Here is a 25,722-nt window from a genome sequence, read left to right on the forward strand (position 1 = left end):
TCAGTAAAAACCTTGTATTAAATTTTGAAAAATGTCACTTTATGGTAAAACAAGGTATTGTACTAGGACATGTTGTATCTAATACTGCCATTTCTGTAGATCCAGCAAAGGTGGATGTTATTTCTAGTTTACCTTACCCCTCTTCTGTGAAGGAAGTCCATTCGTTCCTTGGCCATGCGGGTTTTTACAGGAGATTCATTAAGGACTTCAGTAAGGTAGCACTTCCCTTATCCAGGCTACTGCAGAAGGATATTGAGTTCGAGTTCAGTGAGGATTGCAAACAAGCATTTGATAAGCTGAAGACCGTCCTAACTCAAGCTCCAATTGTGAGAGGACCGAACTGGAGCCAGCCATTCAAAATAATGTGCGACGCTTCCAACCATGTAGTAGGAGTAGCATTGGCTCAACGTGAAGGTAAGGATCCTTTTGTTATTGCTTATGCGTCTAAAACTCTAGATGCAGCACAGTCCAATTACACTACTACTGAGAAAGAGCTTCTTGCTATTGTTTTTGCTCTGGATAAATTCCGAGCCTATACTCAGACCACGCAGCTCTAAAGTATCTATTAGCTAAAAAGGAGTCCAAACCAAGGCTTATACGTTGGATACTGCTATTACAAGAATTTGATTTAGAAATTAAGGATAGGAGTGGTAACCAGAATTTAGTGGCAAACCATTTGAGTCGCCTTGAGCACATTACAAATGACCCCACTACTATAGCTGATAATTTCTCATTTGATAACCTGCAAGCAGTATCTGAGGTTGTCCCTTGGTATGCACCTGTAGCTAATTATCTAGTTAGCCGCACCTTTCCTCCAAACTTTTCTAAGCATCAAAGGGACAAGTTGAAAAGCGAGTCTAAATATTATATATGGGATGACCCATATTTATGGAGATGTGGCGCTGAACAGGTAATTAGACGGTGTGTGCCTTAATCAGAATTCCAGTCCATCTTAGAGACATGTCACTCATATGAGAGTGGAGGACATTTTGGCCCTCAAAGAACAGCTAGAAAAATATTAGAATGTGGATTCTGGTGGCCTACTCTTTTTAGAGACGCTGCTGAATTTTGTAGATCTTGTTTCCCATCCCAACAATTTGGTAATATATCTAGGAGGGATGAGATGCCTCAACAAATTATGCTATTCTGTGAAATTTTTGATGTTTGGGGCATTGACTTCATGGGTCCATTTCCAAATTTTAATGGTTATTTTTATATATTGTTAGCTGTGGATTATGTTTCCAAATGGGTGGAGGCAATTCCTACCCGCACTGATGATGCTAACACTGTTGTTTTCTTTGTGAGAAACCATATTATTTATCGCTTTGGATCACCACGAGCAATCGTGAGCGATCAAGGCACCCATTTTTGTAACAGGAGACTAACAGGATTATTGAAGAAGCATGGGATAATTCATAAGGTTGCAATAGCCTACCATCCTCAGACTAATGGGCAAGTCGAGGTGCCAAACAGAGAGATAAAGCGTATCTTGCAGAAGATAGTCAAACTTCATAGAAGAGACTGGAGCACCAGGCTACAAGATGCACTCTGGGCATACAGAACAGCATACAAAACGCCCATTGGGATGAGCCCTTTCCGCTTAGTTTATGGAAAAGCTTGTCTCCCTATTGAAATAGAGCACAAAGCCTTTTGGACAGTAAAGGAGTGCAACATGGGAATTGAGAAAGCCGGAGCTGAAAGAAAGTTGCAACTGCAAGAACTAGAAAGCCTTCACCTAGAAGCTTATGAGAACTCAAGACTATACAAGGAGAAGATGAAGGCTGTACATGATCAGCACATCAAGAGAAAAGAGTTCCAACCTAGGGACTTAGTCCTCCTTTACAAATCTCGACTGAGGCTCATGCCAGGCAAGTTGAGATCAAGATGGGAAGGTCCATACAGAGTCGAGAAGGCCGATCCATACGGAGTTTACCACCTAAGCCATCCATCAAGCTCTGAACTTGTCAAAGTTAATGGACATCGTTTAAAGTTGTACCATGGCGAGAAGCTGAAGAAAAATAAGGAGCTCGAGATCTTCCTCTTGGAAGATCCTCACATAGCCGAGGATTGAGCTAGTGGAGCGTCCAACTTACGGACGTTAAAGCAAAGTGCTAGGTGGGAGACAACCCACTATGGTATGATCGTTCTTTTCTTTATTCTCAGTTTTCCTATTCAATAACTCTTCTCTTTATTAGTACATTTCGCGCATCTGCATTTACATACTTTTACTTTAAAAAAAAATTTTTACGCAACGCGACCGCCTCATTGACGCGTCCGCGTCGCAGGAGATGGAAGGAGATAATAAAACAAACAGAGAGTCACGCAAGAGCGTGGCTGGAGGCGTGCCCGTGGCACAAATCGACCCACGCGACCGCGTTACTCACGCGGCCGTGTGCCCTGGAATTCGACGTAAAAAGGGTGCACGACTGAAAGTTGTGCTAGAGTGGTGCTGGATTGGTGCTGAACGCACAATCCTTCCCACGCGGACGCGTGGCTCACGTGTCCGCGTCATATGCTTATAATGGCCACTTACGTGATCGCATGCCCCACGCGATTGCGTCACCCAATATTTGGCAATTAATGATTTTGAACAGAGAGTTGTGCGAGCGCGAGGCTGCCCTCGCACCAGTAGCATAAAACGGGTCACGCGACCGCGTGACCGCGTCAATCAGTTTAAGCGCAAGTCATGCGACCGCGTCGCTTGTGCCGCACAACTTCCCTAATTTACCAACTATCTTATCTTTTTCTCCCCAAATCCTATTTTCTCTTTTCCCTCCTTATTCCTTATTTCTTCCTTCTTCCTTCTACATTCTTTCTCACTTTCTACTCTCTCTCTCACCCCCATTAACAAGGTTTTCTTTTCTTCTTTCCCCCCCTCCCCCCTTATTTTTCTATTATTCTTCTTATTTTTATATGTTATCTTCTTTTCTTTTCTTTTTACTTTCGTTATTCACATTTTCTTTTTCTTTCTTTTTCCTTTTTACTTGGTGTTAGAAAATTATTTGAGTCATTATTTCTCATTATATGCTTGTGGATTATGGTAAATTTGTTTGGGAATTATATATTACTTTTCCAAGGGTTGCTTGCATGTTCAATTTAATACTTTCTATACCTTAATTATCATGCATGCTATGTGTTTGTGAAAAAGCCCATATGGCATTATGCATTTTTCTACGTTATTTTACTATTCAATGCTTGCTTTTCACAAAACCCTTTTTTTATTTTATTACTTGAATATAATTGTTATTACAAACAGATTGTTAGTTTGAAAGACTTGGTAATCTAACTTGGACATTGAATGCTTGATCTATGCTACTCATGCCTTTGCCTGCATGCCAATAAACCCCTTGCATTTAATTGTCCCCACATGCACTTGCTATATTTTCATTGATAAACTTTTCACATGTAGTCATGACCATGTGTTAACGTCGTTCTTCTTTATTGTGCATTGATTACCAATTTTCCCGCCCTCTTCCTTGCTCTATCTCTTTGAACTTAATTTACTTTCTCTTTCCTTTTTCAGGATGGCCACCAAGAAAGGCAAAGAGAAAGCTACTCCTAAACCACCAGCAAGAAGAGGAACAAAGAGAGCATTAGTGGCAGAACCCTCTTCCACTGCAATAAAACCCTCAACAAAGCGACTTAAGAGAATTATAAAGGTTGATGATAAAGAAAAAGCCTTCCCAGCAAAGGACACTGCGCAAATTTTTCAATCGCTACTGTGAGCAGATGTTCCCCATCCTGGCAAAAAGGAGTTACAACAACGAATACCTTCTTCTCCTCCCAAATCATATTGCTACCTTTGTTGAGCCGCAAATTGCACGGAGACAATGGGATTTCCTACAGAGACAGCCAAGCCAGGTCAATCTCTCTTGGGTAGTAGAGTTCTACTCAAACTTCCACCTACCAACCCTGCAGTCTGTCTTTGTCCGTCAAAAGCAAGTCCCCATTACAGAAGAGGCTATTCAAAGAGCTCTAGGTCTTCCCCCTATTCCAGAAGGTTTGGACGCCTTTCAAGAAGCCGCACTCAAGCGCCAAATGTACCAATTTAACTGGGACACCGTTCTCAGAGTTATCGCACTACCTGACAGCCGCTGGATCTACGGATACCATCGTACCCACCCTAAGGGAATATCGGCTTCAGCACTTACCTTGGAGGCTCGCGTATGGGCACAGATCATGTCCCATTACGTCTTTCCGAGCACTCACGAGTCCTCCTTCACTGCGGACATGGCCGTTCTACTATGGTGCATCCTTACAAACCAACCTCTGAATCCACCAAGACATATCCGGAATGCCATGGGACACGTACATATTGCGGGCAACTTACCTTTTCCCGCCCTGGTCTCAGATCTTGTCTCAACAGCCGGAGTCTCCTACAGAGCTAGGGACACCAAAGCCATGCTTCCACGGGATGATCAATACATCCCTAACGGGAAATATATCAGACCTCCAGCAGCCACTACTAGCCAGCCTACTGAACCGGTTGAAGATATTCCTTCTTCAACACCACAAGCACCTACAACAGACCAACTGCTCCATCAGATACTCAAAATGTTGGATCGGCAGGAACACAAAGCTAAGATGAGAGAGCGCCGTAACAAGCGCCGATTCACATACCTCAAGGAGATGATTATGGGAAAATTCAAGGACTTAGACACCCCGGACTCCACGTTCTTTACCAGCACAGGAAGCCATGATGGCCCAGACTGTGGAGATACTGCTACCAGCCCACCTTTATTTCTGACAGATGGCACCGAGGATGGTGCAAAGCCTTAAGTGTGGGGAGGTCGGTCAGTACCTGACTTCCGGAGATAATTTCTCTTCCCTAAACACCAATAAATTAGGATATTTAGTTAGTTTTTCTTTTGTAGAATAGGACAAATTGCATATTAATAGATTAGTTGCATGTATGTTCTACTTGATTGAAAAGACAATAAGTTTCTTCTAAGACTCTATTTTTGGAACAAAATTTTACTAATTTTAATTAAAACTCTTATGTTAAATTTGCTTGAAGTTGTATTTGGAACATAATTTTTAAGCTAAAGAACATACAACCTGTGAGATTTGAGCCTTTATGCATGGTTACATTATTTAACCATAATTATTTTATTCTTGTGTGTTTACTTCTCTATAATTGTAATCTATATTTTGTTTCATCCTATATGTCCAATGTTTATTATATTTATATGTTTGCATATGATTGAGGCCATTAATTGTTTAGCTCACTTATCCAAATTAAGCCTACCCTTTCAATTACCTTTGTTAGCCACTTTGAGCCTTTAAATCCCATTTGTTCTATATTTTACCACATTACTAGCCTTAAGCGGAAAAAGAATTATATATCCCAAACTGAATCTTTGGTTAGCTTAAGATAGAATTGTGTGTGCTAATTAAGTATGGAAAATTGTGGGAACAAAAGATAATAAAGGAATGTGTCATGATAATATAATGGGAATTTGGATACCTACTCATGTGAAACTATAAGAATTAAATATCTATGTGCATTGATAAGCTATGTTTATTTTTATCTTTATGTTGAAAAAAAAAACCCAAAAATATTCAATAAATAAATAAGAGGACAAAATTACCCTAATGTTAAGTTAAGAATTCAAAGATCAATGCATGTGTGATAAAATTAAAATAAATAAAAAGTTGATACATGAGTATGGAATGTGAAAGAGAAATTCTGGGTAGCTAGGTATGAATTCTAAAGTTATATAGAATATATATAGGTTATGTTAAAGCTTGGTTAATTAAAGATTCAGTTTATAAGCTTACTTAACCATATGTGTATCCTTACCATTACCTTGGCCCCATTACAGCCTTGAAAAGACCTCATGATGTTTGCATTGGTATATTAAATGTTGTTGATTGATTAGGAGAAGAACAAAAATTAGAGAGCATGATTAGAGAAGGATAGAGTGATTTCCCTATACACTAGAGAGATTAGAGCGTACATACATCATCAGTGAGGGTTCAATGCTTAAATTTCTGTGTTCTCTGCTTTCATGAGCTGCCTTCTTGCATTTTTATCTGTTCTTACTGTATAAGAATTGAATAGTGAAATTTGATTTGTAATTGTTTTGAAGAGCTTATTTACTATTGATCAAGTGGACAAGGACCATATAGTTGCATTCACATATATAGGTTGCATTGCATGAGTTTTACATGTTCCTACTCATCTGTTTTATCTCCTTCAACTAAGCACGAGGACATGCTAATGTTTAAGTGTGGGGAGGTTGATAAACCACTATTTTACGGTTTATATTGTGTTTAATTGTGTGGTTTTATCATGATCTTTACCCACTTATTCATTAAATAAGCATGCATTTGTAATTCCTTCCTAAAGATGCTTTATGATTGAAAACTTGCTTCCTAGAGACTTTTAATTATGTATTTTAATTCTCCTATATTCCATTCGATGCCGTGATCTATGTGTTAAGTGTTTCAGGCTTTATAGGGCATGAATGAGTTGGAAATTGGAAAGGAAGCTTACAAAAATGGAAGGAACACAAGAAATTGAGGAGATGACCAGCGAGGAGTGACGCGGCCGCATGGCTCACACGACCGCGCGAAAGAGAGGAAATCGCAGTGACGCGGCCGCATGGCTCACGCGACCGCGCGGATTGGAATAGCACAAGTGACGCGGAGGCGTAAACGACGCGCCCGCGTGGAAAAGCAAAACGCCGAATGACGCGGCCGCATGAATGACGCGATCGCGTGACGTGCGTGATCTTTGGGCCTTGTTTTGACCCATTTTTCGGCCCGGAAAGCAAACTAGAGCCAGAGGACATGCAGAACCAACAAAAAACATTCATTCTACATAGTTTTAGTTTTTTAGATCTAGTTTTTACTCCTCCTCTAGGTTTTCTCTCTACACATTGATAGTTCTTAGGATTTTAATTTCTATTGTTCTTTGCATTGGGATATTGAGAAGAGTTATTACCTCATCAAGACTTCGTCATTCTAGTTTGTTTTCTTTACTTGGTTTTACTCTTCCATGTCCTTTAATTCACTCAATTTTACTATTGGATTATTTTAGAATTTATTAATACAAGAGTTACTTTTATTTTTAATTGATTCCTTTGAGTTTTATTTATCATGTCTTTCTTTAATTCTCTTTTCTATGTTATGAATTCCACATTCACAATGAGCGAGTAGTTCCCTAACTGGATGGGGAGTTGGTTGAAAGGAAAGCTCAAGTTGGAATGCTCAAAGGAGAAATTGTAATTGGGTTTATTGTTGGATTGCTCTCTAGTCACTAACACCAGTCCTTCCAAGTAAGCGGATTGGGACTTGTGAATAGAAACAGCATTCCAACTTGTTTGACTTTCCCTTACCTAGTAAGGGATAACTAAATAGAACAACCTTCAATTATCAATTAATCTTGAGAGTACTGCAACAAGAATAGGGCTTCTAACTAATCTACTCCCAGTCAAGGCTTTTATTTAAATTACTTAATTTCTCCAATTTAATTTCCTGTTTATTCAACTCAAACTCTTTTTGAAAACATTTGATTAATAAAATAACACACCTTTCTGCAACTTGTTGGGAGACGATCTGGGATTCATACTCCCAGTATTTTAATTTTAATTTTTGTGACAACCCTTCTAAATTGATAAGTGGATTTCTGGTTGGTTAAGAACTATAATTGCAACGCAAATCTTATAACAATTCTTAATTCACCAATTTCCGCCACGTCAACCTTTCCAAGGTATTCTCCACGGTAAGAAAGTATGGGATGAAACTAAACCATTCAAAATGCACCTTTGCAGTAGAGGCCGGAAAGTTCTTAGGTTCATGCTCACTCAAAAAGGCATAGAGGCCAACTCGAACAAGTGCACAACCATACTAGAGACGAAAAGTTTGACTTGTCTCAAAGAAGTCCAACAAATAATGGAAGGTTGGAAGCACTATCCAGGTTCTTAGCGGGATCAATGTTGAAGTCTCTACCATTATACTTAATACTAAAAAATGGGAGTCAATTTGAATGGACCCAGAAATGCAAACAAGCCTTTCAAGGTTTTAAAGCATTTATGGGCCAACCCCTTATACTCACCCAACCTATTACCGGGGAAGAGCTCGTTCTCTATTTAGTAGTGGCAAGCCGAGCTATAGCTTCTGCCCTAATCCGAGAAGATGAGAAGAGGCAACAATCTGTCTACTTTGTTAGCAAAGCCTTACAAGGAGCAGAGTTGAACTATCAAAAGATAAAAAAGTTTGTGTATGCTGTTATTCTTACTTCTCGAAGGCTCCAACCTTACTTCCAAGCTTACACCATAAAACTCCAAACTAATCAACCCATGAAGCACATTCTACAAAAGACAGACCTAGCAGGAAGGATGCTACAATGAGCTGTGAAACTATCCAAGTTCGATTTAAAATATGAAGCTCAGACATCAATCAAGTCACATTACCTCTCCGATTTCATAACTAAAAATACTGAAAGTCGAGGAAGCCCGACAACTTGGAGCTTGTATGTAGATGGATCATCCAATAAAACTGGCAGTAGAGTAGGCGTCATCTTGAAAAGTGAGCAAAGAACTCAAATAGAACTCTCGTTAAGATTCGAGCTTCCTGCTTCTTATAACCAAGCAGAATATGAAGCCTTGCTGGCTGGCTTGAAGTTAGCTCAAGAGGTGGAGGCATAAAGGTTGATTATTTTTAGTGATTCCTAAGTGGTAACTTCATAAATTAATGGTACTTATTAAGCAAAAGACACCAACATGAAGAAATACTTACATGAAGCATGGGAACAACTAGCACAGTTCTCAGACGAAGAGGTCCGACATATAACTCGAGAGTCAAATGCCCAAGCAGATGCCCTTTCCAAGTTAGCCAACAACAAGCCAGGGGACAACAATAGAAGCCACATCCAGGAAACTCTCCACGCATCATCCATATCAAAGAAAGATGACAACTCGGACATAATTATAACAACCCAGACCACCCACTAGCATTATATTGTCCGCTTTGGCACACAAGGCCTCACGGTTTTGCCTTTGACGATAGGGATGATAGCCGAAGCCCCCCACACTCACTCATCAAAACGCGTCATGCTAGGGAGAGGTATCCACATCCTTATAAGGCATGCTTCGTTCCCCTCCCCAACCGATGTGGGACCTTACAATCCACCCCCTAAGGGAGCCCAGCGCCCTTGCTGGCACATCGATCCAGGCTCCGGCTCTGATACCATCTGTAATAGCCCAGACCACCTGCTAGCATGATATTGTCCGCTTTGGCACACAAGGCCTCACGATTTTGCCTTTGACGATAGGGATGATAGCCGAAGCCCCCACACTCACTCGTCAAAACGCGTCATGCTAGGGAGAGGTATCCACACCCTTATAAGGCATGCTTCGTTCCCCTCCCCAACCAATGTGGGACCTTACAATAATGGTTATATCTAACCAAAATTTAGGATGGATGACCCCTATAGTAATTATCTTAAGTTTGATATTATTCTTGAAGATGAAAAAGAGGCTCAAAGGCTCATAAAGGAACCACAAAATTATACCTTGGTTCACAATGTTCTATATAAAAGAGGGGTATCAACACCTCCCCTAAAGTGTGTCCCGACCTTTAATACAAAGGAGGTCCTAAAGGAAGTACATAACGGCATATGTGGGAACCACTTGGGATCTTGATCACTAGCTAAGAAGGTGATCCGAGCTGGCTTCTTCTGGCCAATCTTGCAAAGAGAAGCGGCCAAATTTGTCAAAAAATGCCCACCTTTCCAAAAGCATGCCAACTTCCATGTTGCATCTCCCGAAGAGATTATTAGCATCACCTCACCATGGCCATTTGCAAAATGGGGTCTCGATCTTCTCAAAGCATTCCCTCAAGCTCCAGGACAAGTAAAATACTTCATAGTAGGATTGACTATTTTACTAAGTGGATTGAGGCAGAACACTTAGCAACCATCACAGCCCAACAAAGTCGGAAGTTTCTCTACAAAAATACTATCATGAGGTATGGAGTTTCCTACTCCATCACCACAAATAATGGAACTCAATTTACCGACTCAAACTTTAGGAATCTGGTGGCTGACCTCAATATAAAGCACTAATTCACATCGGTGGAGACAAGCCAAAGCTGCAAACAAAGTCATACTAGCCGGGTTGAAGCGTCGACTACAAGACACAAAGGGAGCATGGACAGATGAGCTTCTTCAAGTCTTATGAGCATATCAGACAACTCCCCATTCTATAAAAAGGGAGTCGCCTTTTCAGCTTCCTTACGGAATGGGTGCCATGATTCCTATAGAAATTGCTGAAATCAACAAGGGTCATATTCTACATTGAAGGGGTCAATACCCAAGCACAAAGGGAAGAACTCGACCTCCTCTTAGAAATATGAGAATAAACTCGGATCAAAGAGGAAGCACTAAAGCAGAGGATGGCCCTAAGGTATAATCAAAAGGTGATCAAAAGGAGTTTCACCACAAAGACCTTATATTGATCCAAAATGACATTGGGATTCATAATTCGAGTGAAGGAAAGCTGGCTGCGAACTGGAAAAGACCCTACAAGATTGTTGAAGTCTTAGGGAAGGGTTACTACAAAGTGTTTGACCTACAAGAAAGGGAACTCCCAAGGTCGTGGCATGCTTGTAACTTGAAGAAGTACTACAGTTAGGTAGCGCACCTTGTTCCCTGATATACTCTTTTTCCTGACTTCAGGATTTTTTTCCAAAAAGGGTTTTTTTTCCAAAATGGGTTTTTACTGAAAAGGTTTTTAATAAAGCAACATAATAAGGGCTAAGGGTAGGCGAAAATTCTTAGTAGCTAACTCATGTAAGGCATTTTCTTCATTAATGATAAATCCACTCTTTCTTTATAAGTTTCCTATAAAAACGCATTAATTTAAGCTCGATAAACCAAAAAAATCATTGCTCGACCTAGAATGCCCAGCAAGATGAAGCGACGAGGTACAAATTAATGTAAGAAGTTATGTAAACAATTCGTGAAACCGACCTCAAAATCAAGGCAGGACAAAAACAAAAGGTAAAAGTAACTTGACAAAGTCCGACTACACGATGTCAAAACTTATAAAGGAAATCATTATACCAAAAACTCGTTGATATCACCTTTTAACTTAAATAGTATTAAAAGTTGTTAAGACACGATCTTCAACTAAATGGCTGAAGAAGCTAAGAACTAATTCAACAAAGACCTAAATTCATTATCGAAATGAAGAAATATTCCTTAACAAAAAACTTTTAAAGTTGTTTAAACTACAAATGAAACACAATAAATTGTTCAGAAAATTACAAGATATTGCAAAGATGTTCATCTAAGACCCATATCCCGTGCTATTCAAAACTATGAAAAAGTACAAAGGATTAAGCTCGTCCCAAGTAACAGCATCATTGGCTCGGGAAGAATGAGACATTTCATACTCAGAAACTGGCACAGCTGAAATAGGACCAGTCGGCGAAGGAGGGAGTTCGACGTTGACAACCTCGGAAAGAACCTCGGGATTCTGGGGAATCTGACCGACCTCGGTACCTGAAGTCTTTGGGTCAGGCAAAGGGACCTCTTCATTGTCCTCAGGAGCCAGGACGATCTTCCCGTCTACTACAATATTATCCTGGCTAAACATGGAAAGGTCTGCCTCAAGAGCAATAACTTGGACCTTGGCCAATGACTTGGACCTGGGCCTTCAGATTTGCAAACATCTCATCCATTCCTTCGATCACAGATTCCTTAAGCACAGGGTACCTGTCTCGAGCCTTAGGCAGCTCATCCTCAAGGTTGAGCCTCTCCCCGAAGACACATCTGTAGCTCTCCTCCGCCTTCTTCCTCAGTCCCTCCAACATAGCCAAAGCCGCCTCTGCCTGTTTCGCCTTGGCCTGAGCTTTGCCTAAGTTGGATGTCAATGCATCCCTCTCCTCCTCGAGCTCCTTCTTTATTTCCTTCAAGTAAACCACCTCAGTCTAAGCAGCCACCACAGAACTGTGGTTGGCACTAAGGGGAGTTTTCTCCAACTCCCTGGCCAAGGCTGCACATACGCCCGCTGTCCGAATCTCGCCTTAGGCCAGAAGCTGAAGATGGATTCTAAAGGATACATCGTTCATGCTGATGTGGCTTTGAGGAAGAATATGTTTTTCGCTCCAAGCAAGCTCGTCAAAGCCTTTATCATATATGCTTTCGCACTCAGCAGTCTTTTGCCTTTTAGGAGGTGGTTCAGCGGAAGAAGGAGGAGGACGGGCTACAACACTGTCCGAGGTAGAGATAGGTGAAATTAGCCAAGATAGCGGGAAAGGTATAATCTTCTTGGAAGCCGATACGCCCGAATCTGACTTCGAGGGAGAAGATTAGGTACAAGTATCACCAATTTCCTTTCATTGAATACCCCATGCTACAACGTTCTTTCTGATGGTCCGAAGTGTCTTCATAGCAGCAGATTTAAGAGCCATTCTTTGTGCAACACCAAAGTAAAGACACATTAGTCATTAACACAATTTTACAAGAAGAATTCATAAGTAAAAAAAGGAGAGCTACCTAGCTCGGACCAGAGTTGACTGAGATCTCCTAAGAATTTTTTGGTGTCCAAGTAAGGAGTCCGGCTCTAGCACTCTTGAAACAAACCAACTACACCCTTCTTATGTTCATCTAAGTCATCTATATTATACTTGGCTATCACTGGTTTTTCCTCCTAATACAATGAAAAACTAGGTTCAACGTTCTCGTCAAGGAAGAAAGGTCGGGTATCATTAACAGCTCAAATTTTTTAAAAAATAATTTTTCAAATCGTAGAAGGACTCGTTAAAAATGGAGAAAACCTTCCTTTCCTGAACAGCATGAAAGGAGAGCCAAGCCAACCTTTTGGAACCAAATGGTTTGGTTAGGACAAAAAAGTAAAAGAAAATTTTGAGAAAAGGTCGGACATCAAGCTCCCAATAAAGTAGTTGGTATATTTTCAAAAAAGGCCCACGAGTTAGGGTGAAGTTGTGAAGGAGCAACGTTACAAGTCAAAAGGACGTTGATCTCAAAGTCAGAAAAAGGAAGCCTAACGTCCAGCTTAGTTAAAAAACAAAGAAATAAGGGGCAAAGCTTTTATAAGAAATAAGGGGCAAAAAAGATATTTTGCACCCCTCTTTAAAGCCACACGTGGATCCCTAAGAAACTTCCATGTAATGTTTGCCTTGTCATCAAAGCAGCAACGTTTCAAAATTTTGAAACACATCGAGTACCCGACCTTTGGAAAACGGCACACCTGACAATGAATACTGAAGCCACAAATGCTTAAGCCCGACCTCATGAAAGCTCGGACTCAAGGTGGGGCACTGTTCATACTCTGACCCAAATGCTGTCAGGCCTAATAAGGATAAAGGCCCTCTAAAGGCGGTCTCTTCCATTCGCCCAACCTCCTAAAGAGGTCAGACACGAAAAGGGGGTTCAGTTCTACTTATCTAAATAAGTAACTGCCTTCCCAAATCTCTTCTACTATCTCTATCTTTCCTAAAAGATAGACTCCAATATACTCCCAAGATAAAAGGGAATGGCTATCCACCAATAAATATGGAACTACTCAAAAAAATGGTTATCTTTCTACTATAAATACACTAATACCTCTTAGGTATGCTCACGTCCCAATCTACTAAAAACTTGCCTAAAACCTTTGCTAACTTAAGTATTAGAGTCTCTTATAGGTACCACCCCACCTCCTCACGAAGAACTCAGACAGCGGCACCTCGACACCAGCACAAGTCGGACACTGCCTTAGAAAAAATTTGGACCTCACGTTCAGGCCCAAATTACCGTTTTAAGTAACTCTCGGAACAAGAATATTTTTATCTATTTGATAATGAATCCAATTGATATAGAACTTCTGATTAAATAATTGAAGCAGCCAAGAGCCAACACACCATTGTTTACTCCTCCATTAGCAACAAGTTCATTGTCATGACGAGAGCATAAATCGATATTCCCCGTCCCTCTTTTAGTTCCCAAAGTGAAAAAGATCACAAAAATAAAAAAATAAATAAAAAAATAAATAATTAATTAATAAAAATTACTAAAATTTTAGGAAAAATAAAATTAATATAAAAATAATGAAAAATAAATAAAAAATAATTAAAGATATATTTATTTTTTTATAAAAAAATTAGTCTTTTTTTAAATATTATAAAAATTTTGGTCCTTCTTAATAATTTTGGTATTAAAAGTCTTTTTTAATAATTAAATTTTTCTAATGGTCCTTTAGAGTAATTTTTCTATATTTTTTTCAAGTGAAGTAAATTGAAAGATAAATTTTTTGTATTGTGTTTGGTGTAAAATGATGGAGCTATGTCTTAATATTATTGTTTGGTTTAAGATAAATATAAAGATTGAGGGGTAGATTTAGAATTTGAAAAGTTAAATGAAAGTATTTTTAGAAAGAAATGTTATTAAATTTTCAATCTTCAATCTTCAATTCCAGAAATTTCAGTCTCTTATGTCTCCACATTATAGAGGTATTGAAAAGACTGAAATTTTGTATCTTGAAATTGAAATTTTAGTTACAATCTTTGATTACCAAACTCAATACTCAGTCCCAATCTCGTGTCTTAGTTTCAGTCTTTGAAAACAAACCCTACCTTAGGTCTGAAGTCTGACTTCAGGCTCTGTGAAAAAAAAAATATTAATTATATCTTTTATGATAATAAATAATAAACACAAGTCTTTTTAGTTATAAATAGGGTAAAAAAAATAAAGTTATTTATGTATTTTATCATCTATAGTGGTGTATTTTATTATTGTTATATGATCATAAAAATAATATCATTTTAGATAGTAAAATATTTGTTAAGTTTCCATACAAGCCTCTGTTCTTGTTTATTTAGTAGGTAAAATTTTGTTCTAAAAATATTATTTTTGTGACGATTTTTCATAAATTTATATCTCAATGTAGTTAATAGTATATATAAGTATTATTGCTAAGTTTTACATGATAAATTGACAAAATAATATAATGTATCAATTGTTTGGCATCACGTAAAATTTAATTGGTATCTTTTTTGTTCCTTTAAGAGTTAATTAATTAAACAATATAAGTATATACTAAAATTAGTCACCAAAACTATTAATATAAAATACATGTTAAAATATAATATAAAATACATATTAAAAATAAGTTAAATAACATATGTTACATAGTATTTGATTTTAGTTTTCACGTAACATTTTTGTTAATCGAAAGTCAAAATTCGTGGGAATTATAAGTTACTCTGCTCTTTAATCTTTTATATAGGTATTTCGGTCAGACATCTAGGCCTTAGAAAAAAAATTTAAAAACATATCGTTTTTCAGTTTGAAAAAAAGAAACTTAAGGAGGGTTTGGTTTGTGAAAATATTTTTTTATTTTTTTATTTTTAAAAAATAATTTTTATTTTTAATTTTTCAGATTTTAGAAAATGTGATTGGTTGTAAAAAGAGAATTTATTTTCAAACATTGAAAATAATGAAAATGTGTTTGATTGCTCTATTTTTAAAATATATTTTTAATATTGAACAATTTAAAATTACATTTTTATTTAATTATGATTTTAGTTATTAAATTTTTTATGAAATCAATAATTATTTTTTTATTCTTTTAATTTTTATTCATTGTTATTTTATTAATTGATTGTTGATTAAACAAATTCATAATAAATTACTTTTTTCTTTATTTAAATATTATTTCTTAATATTTGGTTGGTCTTTTATTAGCATTTGAAATTAATATTTGTAAATAAAATAAATTGTATTAATATTAAAAGATAAGTATAAGATATAAGTACAAAACAAATAAAATATACAAAATAAAAATACAGTTGAATTTGGGGTAAAAAACCTTAATAAGCCAAGTCAAGAATCATGTAAAGTAAATACGCCAAAGCGAAAATCGTTTCAGCAATAAGCCAAATCATATTTTTATATAATTCGAACCATGCTGGTTCGAATTCCATTTCTACATAATTCGAACCAGCTTGGTTCGAATTATACACAAACACATGCATACACGTAATTCGAACCAGCTTGGTTCGAATTACACACAAACACACGCACACACATAATTCGAACCAGCTTGTTATTCTATGCAAAATATTTTAAAATATTTTTAAATTATACCACAAAAAAATATTTTATTCTATACAAAATAATTTAAAAAATGGCTTAAAAGATGTTAAAAGTACTATAAAAATTTGTAATGTCCTAATGACTTAGGACATTAAAAAAATACTCCACATAGTCACTAATAATTTAGAAATTAAAGAAAAAATATTTTTATCATGTATTTACCTAAATCACTAGAATATTACAAACTTTTATAGTACTCATAACATCTTTTAAGCCATTTTTTTAAATTATTTTGTATAGAATAAAATATATTTTTTAATTATTTTGTGTGGAATAAAATATTTTCTTTCATTTCTAAATTATTATTGACTATGTAGAGTATTTTATTTAAAATTTGAGTACATGCATGTATTTACCTAAGTTATTATAACATTACAAATTTTTATAGTACTCCTAACATTTTTTAAGCAATTTTTTTAAATTATTTTGCATAGGATAAAATATTTTTTGTACTATAATTTTAAAAAAATTTATTAAAAAAATTTATTAAAAAATATTCATGAACTATTAAAAATGGACAGAAAAGTATTGTATGGAATTCGAATTGATAGCTCATTAATATTTTAAAGAAGTCTCGTAATTAAATATTTTGTTAGCTTTTTTTAACGTATGAAATAAAAATATATATTTTTTAATTTTTAAATTATTAATTTTTTTAATAAATTTTTTTAAATAAATTATTAATTTTTTAACAGCATAATTCGAATTATACCATGAATTACTGTGTGTAATTCGAACCAAGCTGGTTCGAATTATGTGTGTGCGTGTGTTTGTGTGTAATTCGAACCAAGCTGGTTCGAATTATGTGTCTGCGTGTGTTTGTGTGTAATTCGAACCAAGCTGGTTCGAATTACGTGTATGCATGTGTTTGTGTATAATTCGAACCAAGTTGGTTCGAATTATGTAGAAATGGAATTCGAACCAGCATAGTTCGAATTATATAAAAATATGATTTGGCTTATTGCTAAAACGATTTTCGCTTTGGCGTATTTACGTTACATGATTCTTGACTTGGCTTATTAAAGTTTTTTACCCTTGAATTTGACTTTTAAAATGGGAGTACGGTAAAAAAAAGAAAAAATTATATTGAATAAGAATATAAATGAATTTTTATATTGAATATAAATAAGTCTTTATGTCTCTTGTCAATTATAATCAAATTCACTTTTTTTTTATATTCTTTTCTTTTATTATCTGTAGGGGTTTTAAATCAAAGAAAAAACACTAAAAAATGTATTGAAAGAAAAAAAAGGTAAAAAAACACACTAATAAAAAAATATCACATTTCTATCAAATTAAAAAATATAACAGCACAAAAATTTTAGAAAAATATAAAAAAATTGAAAGAAATTGAATTATTGAAGACTAAAAATTAAAAAAATAGTTGAATATAACAAAAATTAGAATTCAAATTTCACACCATTAAATATTCAAACTTAATTTACAAAAACATCTTTGAAAAAATGGGAAAGAATAGAAAAAATAAAAGATACTAAAAAAAAAGATAAAAGTGTTGCTTTTAGAAATTAAATTTGATACTATATTAAAATTTAACTCTAAAAAAATATAACAGAAATTTTTAACTAAACAGCAAAAAAAAATTGAAAAAGATATTTTTTTATGAGCCCATAGAGAATAAGAAAAGATAACTACAAGAGTTAAAAATATCACTGGAAGAACCAATAAAAAAATAAAAAAAAATTAAGAAAACAGAAAACAAAAAACTATCATTTTTAATCTAAAAATATTTTCACTGAAATTATTTTTATATTTCATTTTTTATTGAATTTCATAATGAAAATGAATATGAAATGGCCAAACCAATCAACCGGCGATTTTTTCCACTTCCTCTCACACACTCGAGAGTCTCGTTTCCATGGTTCTAAAAATGGGACCGGACTGGCCGGTTGAACCAGTCCGACCAGGACCGGGACGTTCATTACCAAAAGCCGCTCATGACAAAATCGGAGAAAAACCGTTGAACCGGCCGATGTTGGACCCAATTGGTAACCGGCCGATTTGCCTAATGCGACGTCGTTTCGGGGGGGGGGGGGGGGGGGGGGGAAAAGAAGAAGAGCGCGTTGCTGGTCTCTCCCTCTCTTTCGTTCCTTTCATTACTTTCATTCATGTCTTCACTCAAAGAAAACAAAAAAGAAAAACCCTAACTAGCCTTCGCCGCCGAACGGAGTGATCCACTGCCGCCATTCGTGGCTGTCCGAGAAGTCTTTCTTCGTACTGTCGGTGTTATCCAAGTCAAACCCCCTGTTAGCTGTCTTCTTCCTCGCTCGGCGCCCATCCTCCATCGAATTCGTCCTGCTCGCGGTCGTCCTGTCGCCGTTGCCGTCGTCTCGTCGCCCTCTCGAAGGTCAGTGGCTTTGGTGTACACTTGTCCTTCGTTTTTCGTTTTATTCTCTGACTCTCTGTTCTGAAGTCAACAAATCATTGAATGATTATAGGGTTTTGTGTTTTTGTTGAAATCATTTATTTGCTCTGGCTTTAACTTGCTGCTGTGGGTTTTGGGTTCTGGTGTGCTGTTGTGTGTTTTGTGGCTCCGCTGTTCTGCTGCTGCTTTGTTTTTTTGTTGAAATCATCAACGATTAATAGCGAAATTTCCAATAAACAATAGAAACCATAAACGATTTTCCATTCTGTTTAATATAATGATTTTGATCTGTGTTTTTATCACGTATAAATTGCAATGAAATTTAAACATAAATGTGTTGTTATGTTAGTGTATATTCCTTGCCAGGGAAAACGGATGGAGCTTTTGTGCATCAAACAATGAATAAGTGGCCTTCTTCCAACCTTGGTTATTCTGGTGAGCTTAAATTGTTTAAAGCTGTTATTCTATTTTATTTTATTGAAATAAATCAAATAATTGATTCATAATACAGATTATGCACTAAATAATTTATATGGTTCTTGCATCTTCTAGGCTATTCTTTAAAAGCTGCTTTGATGATTAATTATGACCCAGCTGGACCGTCTTTCTGTCTACCATGTAAGAGGAATTATAATTTACCACTTATATTGAAAATTATTACTGTATTTTTTTTTTCCAGAAATAATGGATTGATTTATAATGAATTGGATGCTGAATAATTAATGTAAGCTTGAATTATCTTTTCATAGAAATTGTTTTTTCCACTTGAAATTGCTTAATTTTGGAGTACATCTTGCATTGGTGTGTTTAAGAACTTTGGTAACTGTATACCACCAACTAACTCTGGTTTAACATGATAGAGGAGCTATATTGAATTATTCTTTTAAGTGTACATCATATGTGACATTAGCCCTGTTTTTCTGCATTGTAATTCTTGTTTATTAATTGAAATTATATCAATTAATGAGAAGTGGCTTCGTGCATGGTGCATAAAACCTGCTGGTGGAGCACTTGTTAGGCAGGAGCCAGAATGTACCTTGTTAGCCTGTAAGTACATGAGTCTAAATTTCAATTTTAGAATATTAATTTTTCATTTGCTTTTTCAAAAGAAATAGAATTTTAAACAGATTCTTATTGTTATTTGTTTATTTTATTCTTATTGTTATTTTATTTTATTATGGAACAGTTTTTCTGGTTGAACCATAGTTAGACCGGTTGAACAAGTAAATCAGTGAACCAATTATTAGAGTGGTTCGATGACCAGTCCGGTTTTCAGAACCTTGCTTGTCTGAGTCGTCTCACACTCACACAGAAGCAGCAGCATCAGCAGCTCTGCTCATACATTACGTCACCGGCGTCTCGTCCTGGACTTGTGGCTTCTGGTTTGTGCCGTCGTCTTCTTGGCCTCGCCGGTCGCTCTTCGTCTTGCCTCTGGTAGCTGCTCGCTGTGATTGGTGAGTTCCTCCTTCTCTCTTTTTCAATTTTCAGTCAGCTTCTTCTTTACATCGATTAACTAATTCGATGTAATAATAATTAGTTGATTCAGGTTTTTAAATTTTAGACAAACAGGATTCGCTGATTTATCAATTAGTTTTTAAATTTTGGATTTTAATTATGTAATTTATTGATTGATTTAGGGTTTAGATTTTCAATTAGTTTTCTTCACAAGAGATAACAAAAGAATGGCCACTATCTCCATAACATGGATATGACAGACTCATCCTACCTTTTTGTGCTGAAATTTTAACTTTTATGTAAAAGAATGAGGGAAAATAAAAACTGAAATTCAGACTACTTGGTAATGGTAACACTGACATTATCTTATATTCTTATGAACTATGTTTCCCAAACTTTAAACTATTAGATATATTTTGGGTATAAGAATGAAGGAGCCATGACTGCAGAACAGGAAATGAAAAAAATTTCTTTTTTGCTGTGTGATTCCTTTTAAAAACTTTGTCGTGGGGCTCCATTTTGGCCAGAAGAGAGGGTTTTCTCTGTGGGTGAAAGGTTATAGCTCTATGGCAGAATAATGGTACATGAAACTTGAAAAATGAGAGGAGAATAAGGAAAAAAGAGTAATAAAAATACAAATTTGATGATGTGAATTGTGTGTGTTAGGTATTGTGATGTGATGATGACCTTTTCTTTTTCTGCTTGTCTCGTTTCTACCGAGATGAAAATGGACCTTTGAATTCAATTGAATTTGTTGAGAATGTGCGCGTAACTAATTGAGTTCATAATTAGTTGGTAATTAGTGAAAATATATAATATTTTATATTAATTTAATGGTGTTATGATTCATGTTACAATGGGAAGTTGGAATAATGTCTATGGTGGCTAAAAAATTGGGGAACTGGGGGGTGTGGCGAAAATTGTTGCACCTCTGCTGATATGGTTCTTGGTACCATAGTAGGTTTATGGAGTTTACTATTTCTTCATCTGAAGAAAAGATCATGTATTTGGATTAAGTTGATTTATGCTTATTGTTTTAGTTGTTAACTACTCATTAGAGTTGTTTTTTCAATTAGTTCATCTACTTAGTATCAAAATTGTTTCTACTAATTGAAAATTTCTTTTTAACACTTCAGATTCTCATTACTAGGGTTGTTTCTAGTAATTAAAAGTTGTTTTGATTAGTTCAGCTAGAATTTGAAAAATACACGACTTAGTACCTGCATCTAAGGATAGGAAGCTGAAATTGCTATTCTGGTGTTCAAGCTATGCACTTGGTGCAGTCTCTCTCTTTCTGAATATTGTTGATGTAACTAATGAATTATTGCTGATTAGTCAGGATAACCTGTTTAGCTTATGATTAACATTGGCAAGACTTCTTTTTCCCCCTTCATCACAATTCATGGCTATTGGCTATTTTAGTTGAATGCAGTTATATTTATCACTTTTAGTTTTGCCTTGAAAATTAGAGACTACATGGCAGTTAAATTGTCCTGAATTTTGAATTTTGCTGCTTGTTCTGTTCTTGGAGTCGTAAGTAGTTGTAAATGTCATGTCACAGTGATAATTGTTCAGCTACTTTGCAAATATTCAGTTTTTTTAGTGTGATTATTTCCTTTGTCATGCTCATAAACAAGATGAGATAGGGGTTGGAAATCATATGCTTGATTGAATCAATATTGTTCATTTATTTGATTTTCAGAAAAGTGATATACATTTGATAGTTCAATATGCTACAAACCATTTGAATTACATTAGTTATACACGTCTTTTCCAGTTTTTTTTGTAAGGAATGAGTCGCTTGCAAGGATCTTCTTCCAGCCTTAAACGGAAGCGAGAGTTGGCTTTAGTTTCTGATACTTTGACAGATGGAGAGCGTGTACTCTATAATCTCATTCTTAGCAAGAGAGACATGGGGATCTGGTCAGGAGACATGAAAAGAGAAACAAACCTCCCAGATAATGTGGTGAAAAAATCCCTTAAGTTGCTTCAGTCGAAGGGCTTGATCAAGGAGGTTGTTAACATCCAAAACAAAGCAAGAAAGCACTACATGGCAGCACAGTTTGAACCATCCAAGGAAATCACAGGTGGGGATTGGTATAGCGAAGGGAATCTTGATAAAGAGTTAATAAATGCCGTGAAGAGCGTGTGCTTGAAGTACATTTCCAGGCAGAAAGTTGTTACGTGTGATGGAGTTCTGGAATGGAGCAGAAAGAGTGGGGTCTTCACTGCCGAAGTCTCAAACCAGCAGATAGAAGAGATTTTGCGAACTCTGGTTTTGGATGATGAGATCATAGAGGTGAAAAGCACTGGATACGGGGATTTTGAAAATGTTCCTGTTGGCAGAGTTTGTTACAAATGCAAAAGCAAGGGTGGTGTCAGAGGAGAACCAAAAGATGGTGCCATGTCTTCAATTCCATGTGGTGTTTGTCCACGGATAAACTTCTGTAGCCCAGATGGCATTGTTTCCCCAAGAACTTGCGTCTACTATCAGAAGTGGTTGGACTTCTGAATGAATCAAAGACGAGTCATTAGTATGATATGAACCTCCAAGGCTTAACAAATGTCATCTTCCTTTGGTATTAAGATTGCGATGTTGGTTAGCTCAACTGGTTCAAAGGTCCACTTAGCAGATTGCACAGGATTTCATCCTACTTGGTGGTCATTCAGCAATATTGATTAGCATTTGTGAATCTACAATGAGAGGAGGAAGTGAAAAAAGAAAAGAAAACTATTTGCTTTACATTTGCACTTTCAAATTTCAACATGTTTGTCAAGTGGATCCAATATGTTTGTTTTGTCTCCTAAGATTTTATTGCTTTTGGAAGATTTACTACAATGCGGAACTTGCTGCGGTTGGCATGACTGAGCATCTTCTGAAGCATGAAAATGATTGAAGTGCAACTTCGTATTTGAAGCAAAAAACTCGAGTAGAATTGAGCGAGGACAAATCAATTAAAGATGATACCAGCATATATTTAATTTGATTAGAATCTACTAGATTTTACGATATGTATTTTGATCTTTAATATACTAGCATATTCACTTTTCTGGTTACATATTTTCCACTTTCTTGATTACATTGTATTTTAGCCCGAGATTGAAAGGGATTCTACTTTGCTTATACTTGAATTCCAAAACACATTTGGAAGAAGAGAAACCCAAAAGGGAAAAAAAAGAGAACTGATATATTTGATACTTTCTTTTTGAAGTGCCATAAATTCGTTCCATTTGCTCTAATTTGATTTAACAGTCAACTTAAGAAGAAAAGACAAGTTCTTGGTCTTAAGCCTAAACCAAAGCAACCAAGATAAATGGTGTAAAATCATTACATGTGTTACTTAGTTGATCAATTTAAGCTATTATATAAATGTCTATGTTTCCCGAGTCAAATTCAACATTAATAAGTTCATATTGTTGAATTAATCGTTTTAATAAGTCCAAAACAAAGAAATCAACAATGGATCAAAACCAAAACATGAACCCTGGCCAAGCCACTGGACAAGCTCAAATGAATTTATTTATGATTTTTCAGTTTAAGTATTTCATTCTGTGTTATGTATTTGATTTTGACAAAACAAGCTATAATCAAAAGTGTCATGATAGTTGATATCTAATGTTATTGATGACTTAGGGGAATATGATGGACAAGGCTTGTTGCAATGCTGATCAACCCTGCAAAGAGGTTATGCCATTTATTTGAACAGATTAGTTTTTTGAATTAGATTCTAGGAAACAAGCCCATGTACAATGAATAATAAAGCTTTTATTATTTTTTTCAGACGAGTAATGTTTGTGTGATTTATTATTATTATTATTATTATTATTATTATTATTATTATTATTATTATTAACTTATCACGGATAATACTATAATAAAGAGTAAAAAATTAAAAATGATTTCTTTAGAATAAAAAAATCCACCAGGAAAAAAATTATTATGTACCATACCATGTTCATGTTTTTTTATAAGTTTAGTAATTTACTGAAAAAAAAATTCTCATTTATCAGTGTGGTGTGTACTCTTGAGTGGGGGCCACACTATATTCTATGGTAACAAAGTGATAAATAAACAATGAGAACAAGCAAAATAAGTCAATGTTGTCTATTTATTTTAGAATACCAAAATCTTCGTTAAGCAATTTTGGTAACTCATAAATATATTTAAATTTGTTAGGCTTATGAGGATAAGGGAAAGCCACAAGAATATGCTGATGCTTGCAAGAACACAGTTGGGACTCAAATGAATCAAGTGCAGAATATCTTTTAAGTTGATCTTTACATCTTTCGATGTTTTAGTTTTGGACTTTTGGGGCTTTATGCATTAGATATGCAATTTTCTTTTGCATCAGCAGTTTTATCTTTTTTCAAATAATTTGTAGGAAAGGTTGTTTTGCCAACTCTTCAGTTATGAAGAGCACTAGTATGCGAACCCGCGCATGGCAACCATTGAAAAACTAATTACTGGATTGTATTTGAATATTCTGAAATTTCGATGTTTTATATTCTCTTAGATTTTATTATATCAACAAAATGTATATTTTGATGTGAATTTTATTTTTTATACATTATAATCAGCTACTATGACACTTAATTATGTTATAATTATGTGGTATATCTGAGATGAGTGTCCTAACAGTCTTTTTGTATTATCTAATGTCGAATTTTTCCGTAGAAAAGAGCTAATAGCCTAGTAGAGACTTAAAATATATTAATCCAAAATTCTATATATCTCATAGTTAATCGAATATAAAAAAATTTAATATTGCACAATATACTCTCATATTTTAGTATTTACCAAATATTTTATGCTAACAAAAATAAAATAATATTATAAAAATAAGACTTTACAAGTGTATATATATTTAACACACCGTGACATACAAATACAGTAAAATTGTTGTTAATATTGCAATCAACTAACTATATTAGTGCCTTAAAGTGATCCTTTTTTATTAGATTTTTTCAAAATATTTTTTCATAGATATAAGCCCAAATAATTTTCAAGCTCAAAATCATAATCATTCAATATATATACATTTAAGGAGGAGAACTCATCCGAAAAGGTATAAGTGTCCGATGACACTTACGACGCAGGGTCAACAGAATCTCGGATCTCAACTTGGAGCAAGTGGAGCCAACACACTGCTTCTACCCAAAAAAATTTGAAACTCAAATAATTTCACAAATCTCAAATCATTCTCAACTGGGAGTAAGTAGGACAAACCACTGCATCTAACCCAAGAGACTCAAACCAAATCCGGAGCAAGTGGATCAAGGCCACTGCATCTACCCAGGCAGGTGTATCAAATTCAGAATCAAGCTCAAATAGCAATCTCATAATCATTATCATTCTCATCGTCAATCCCATAATCACCATCATTATCCACTACAAAAAAAAGGTCTATGATCACGGTGAAAAACCGTGACCATAGCTAGTGAAAAGGGTAACCATAGGTCTATGGTCACGATTTTTTCACCATGGCTTATTCTGCCGTAGTTATAGACCTATCGTCGCGGTTTTTTTATCTATGGTCACGGTTTTAGTGTTCAAATTCTGACACTTTAGGTCACTTTTTTTATCGTGACCATAGATTAATCTATGGTCACGTGTAAAAACCGTGACCATAGCCTCTATGGTTACCCCACCTTAAAACCGTCACCATAGACTTATCTATGGTCACGGTTTTTACCGTGACCATAGCCTCTAAGGTCACCCCACCTAAAACTATGACCATAGCCTTATCTATGGTCACCACACCTTAAAACCATGACC

General features: G+C 35.7%; 1 protein-coding gene across 6 annotated transcripts; it reads left to right on the forward strand.

The window, feature by feature from the left end:
• Positions 1–18,144: 18,144 nt before the first annotated feature.
• Positions 18,145–23,167, forward strand: LOC112764265 (uncharacterized). Of its 6 annotated transcripts, none has more exons than XM_025809820.3 (6): positions 18,145–18,473; positions 18,858–18,926; positions 19,044–19,109; positions 19,510–19,538; positions 19,678–19,945; positions 21,724–23,167. In XM_025809820.3, the coding sequence occupies exon 6, from the start codon at positions 21,739–21,741 to the stop codon at positions 22,456–22,458; it is 720 nt and encodes a 239-aa protein (XP_025665605.1). In that variant the 5' UTR covers positions 18,145–18,473; positions 18,858–18,926; positions 19,044–19,109; positions 19,510–19,538; positions 19,678–19,945; positions 21,724–21,738; the 3' UTR covers positions 22,459–23,167. The 6 variants fall into 6 exon arrangements, with proteins under 6 accessions (XP_025665605.1, XP_025665604.1, XP_025665607.1 ...); XM_025809819.3 differs by having other exon boundaries at positions 18,160–18,473; positions 19,463–19,538; XM_025809822.3 differs by having other exon boundaries at positions 18,166–18,473; positions 18,841–18,926; positions 19,463–19,538.
• Positions 23,168–25,722: the final 2,555 nt, after the last annotated feature.

Source organism: Arachis hypogaea, chromosome 17, assembly GCF_003086295.3.
Source record: "Arachis hypogaea cultivar Tifrunner chromosome 17, arahy.Tifrunner.gnm2.J5K5, whole genome shotgun sequence".
NCBI lineage: Eukaryota > Viridiplantae > Streptophyta > Magnoliopsida > Fabales > Fabaceae > Arachis > Arachis hypogaea.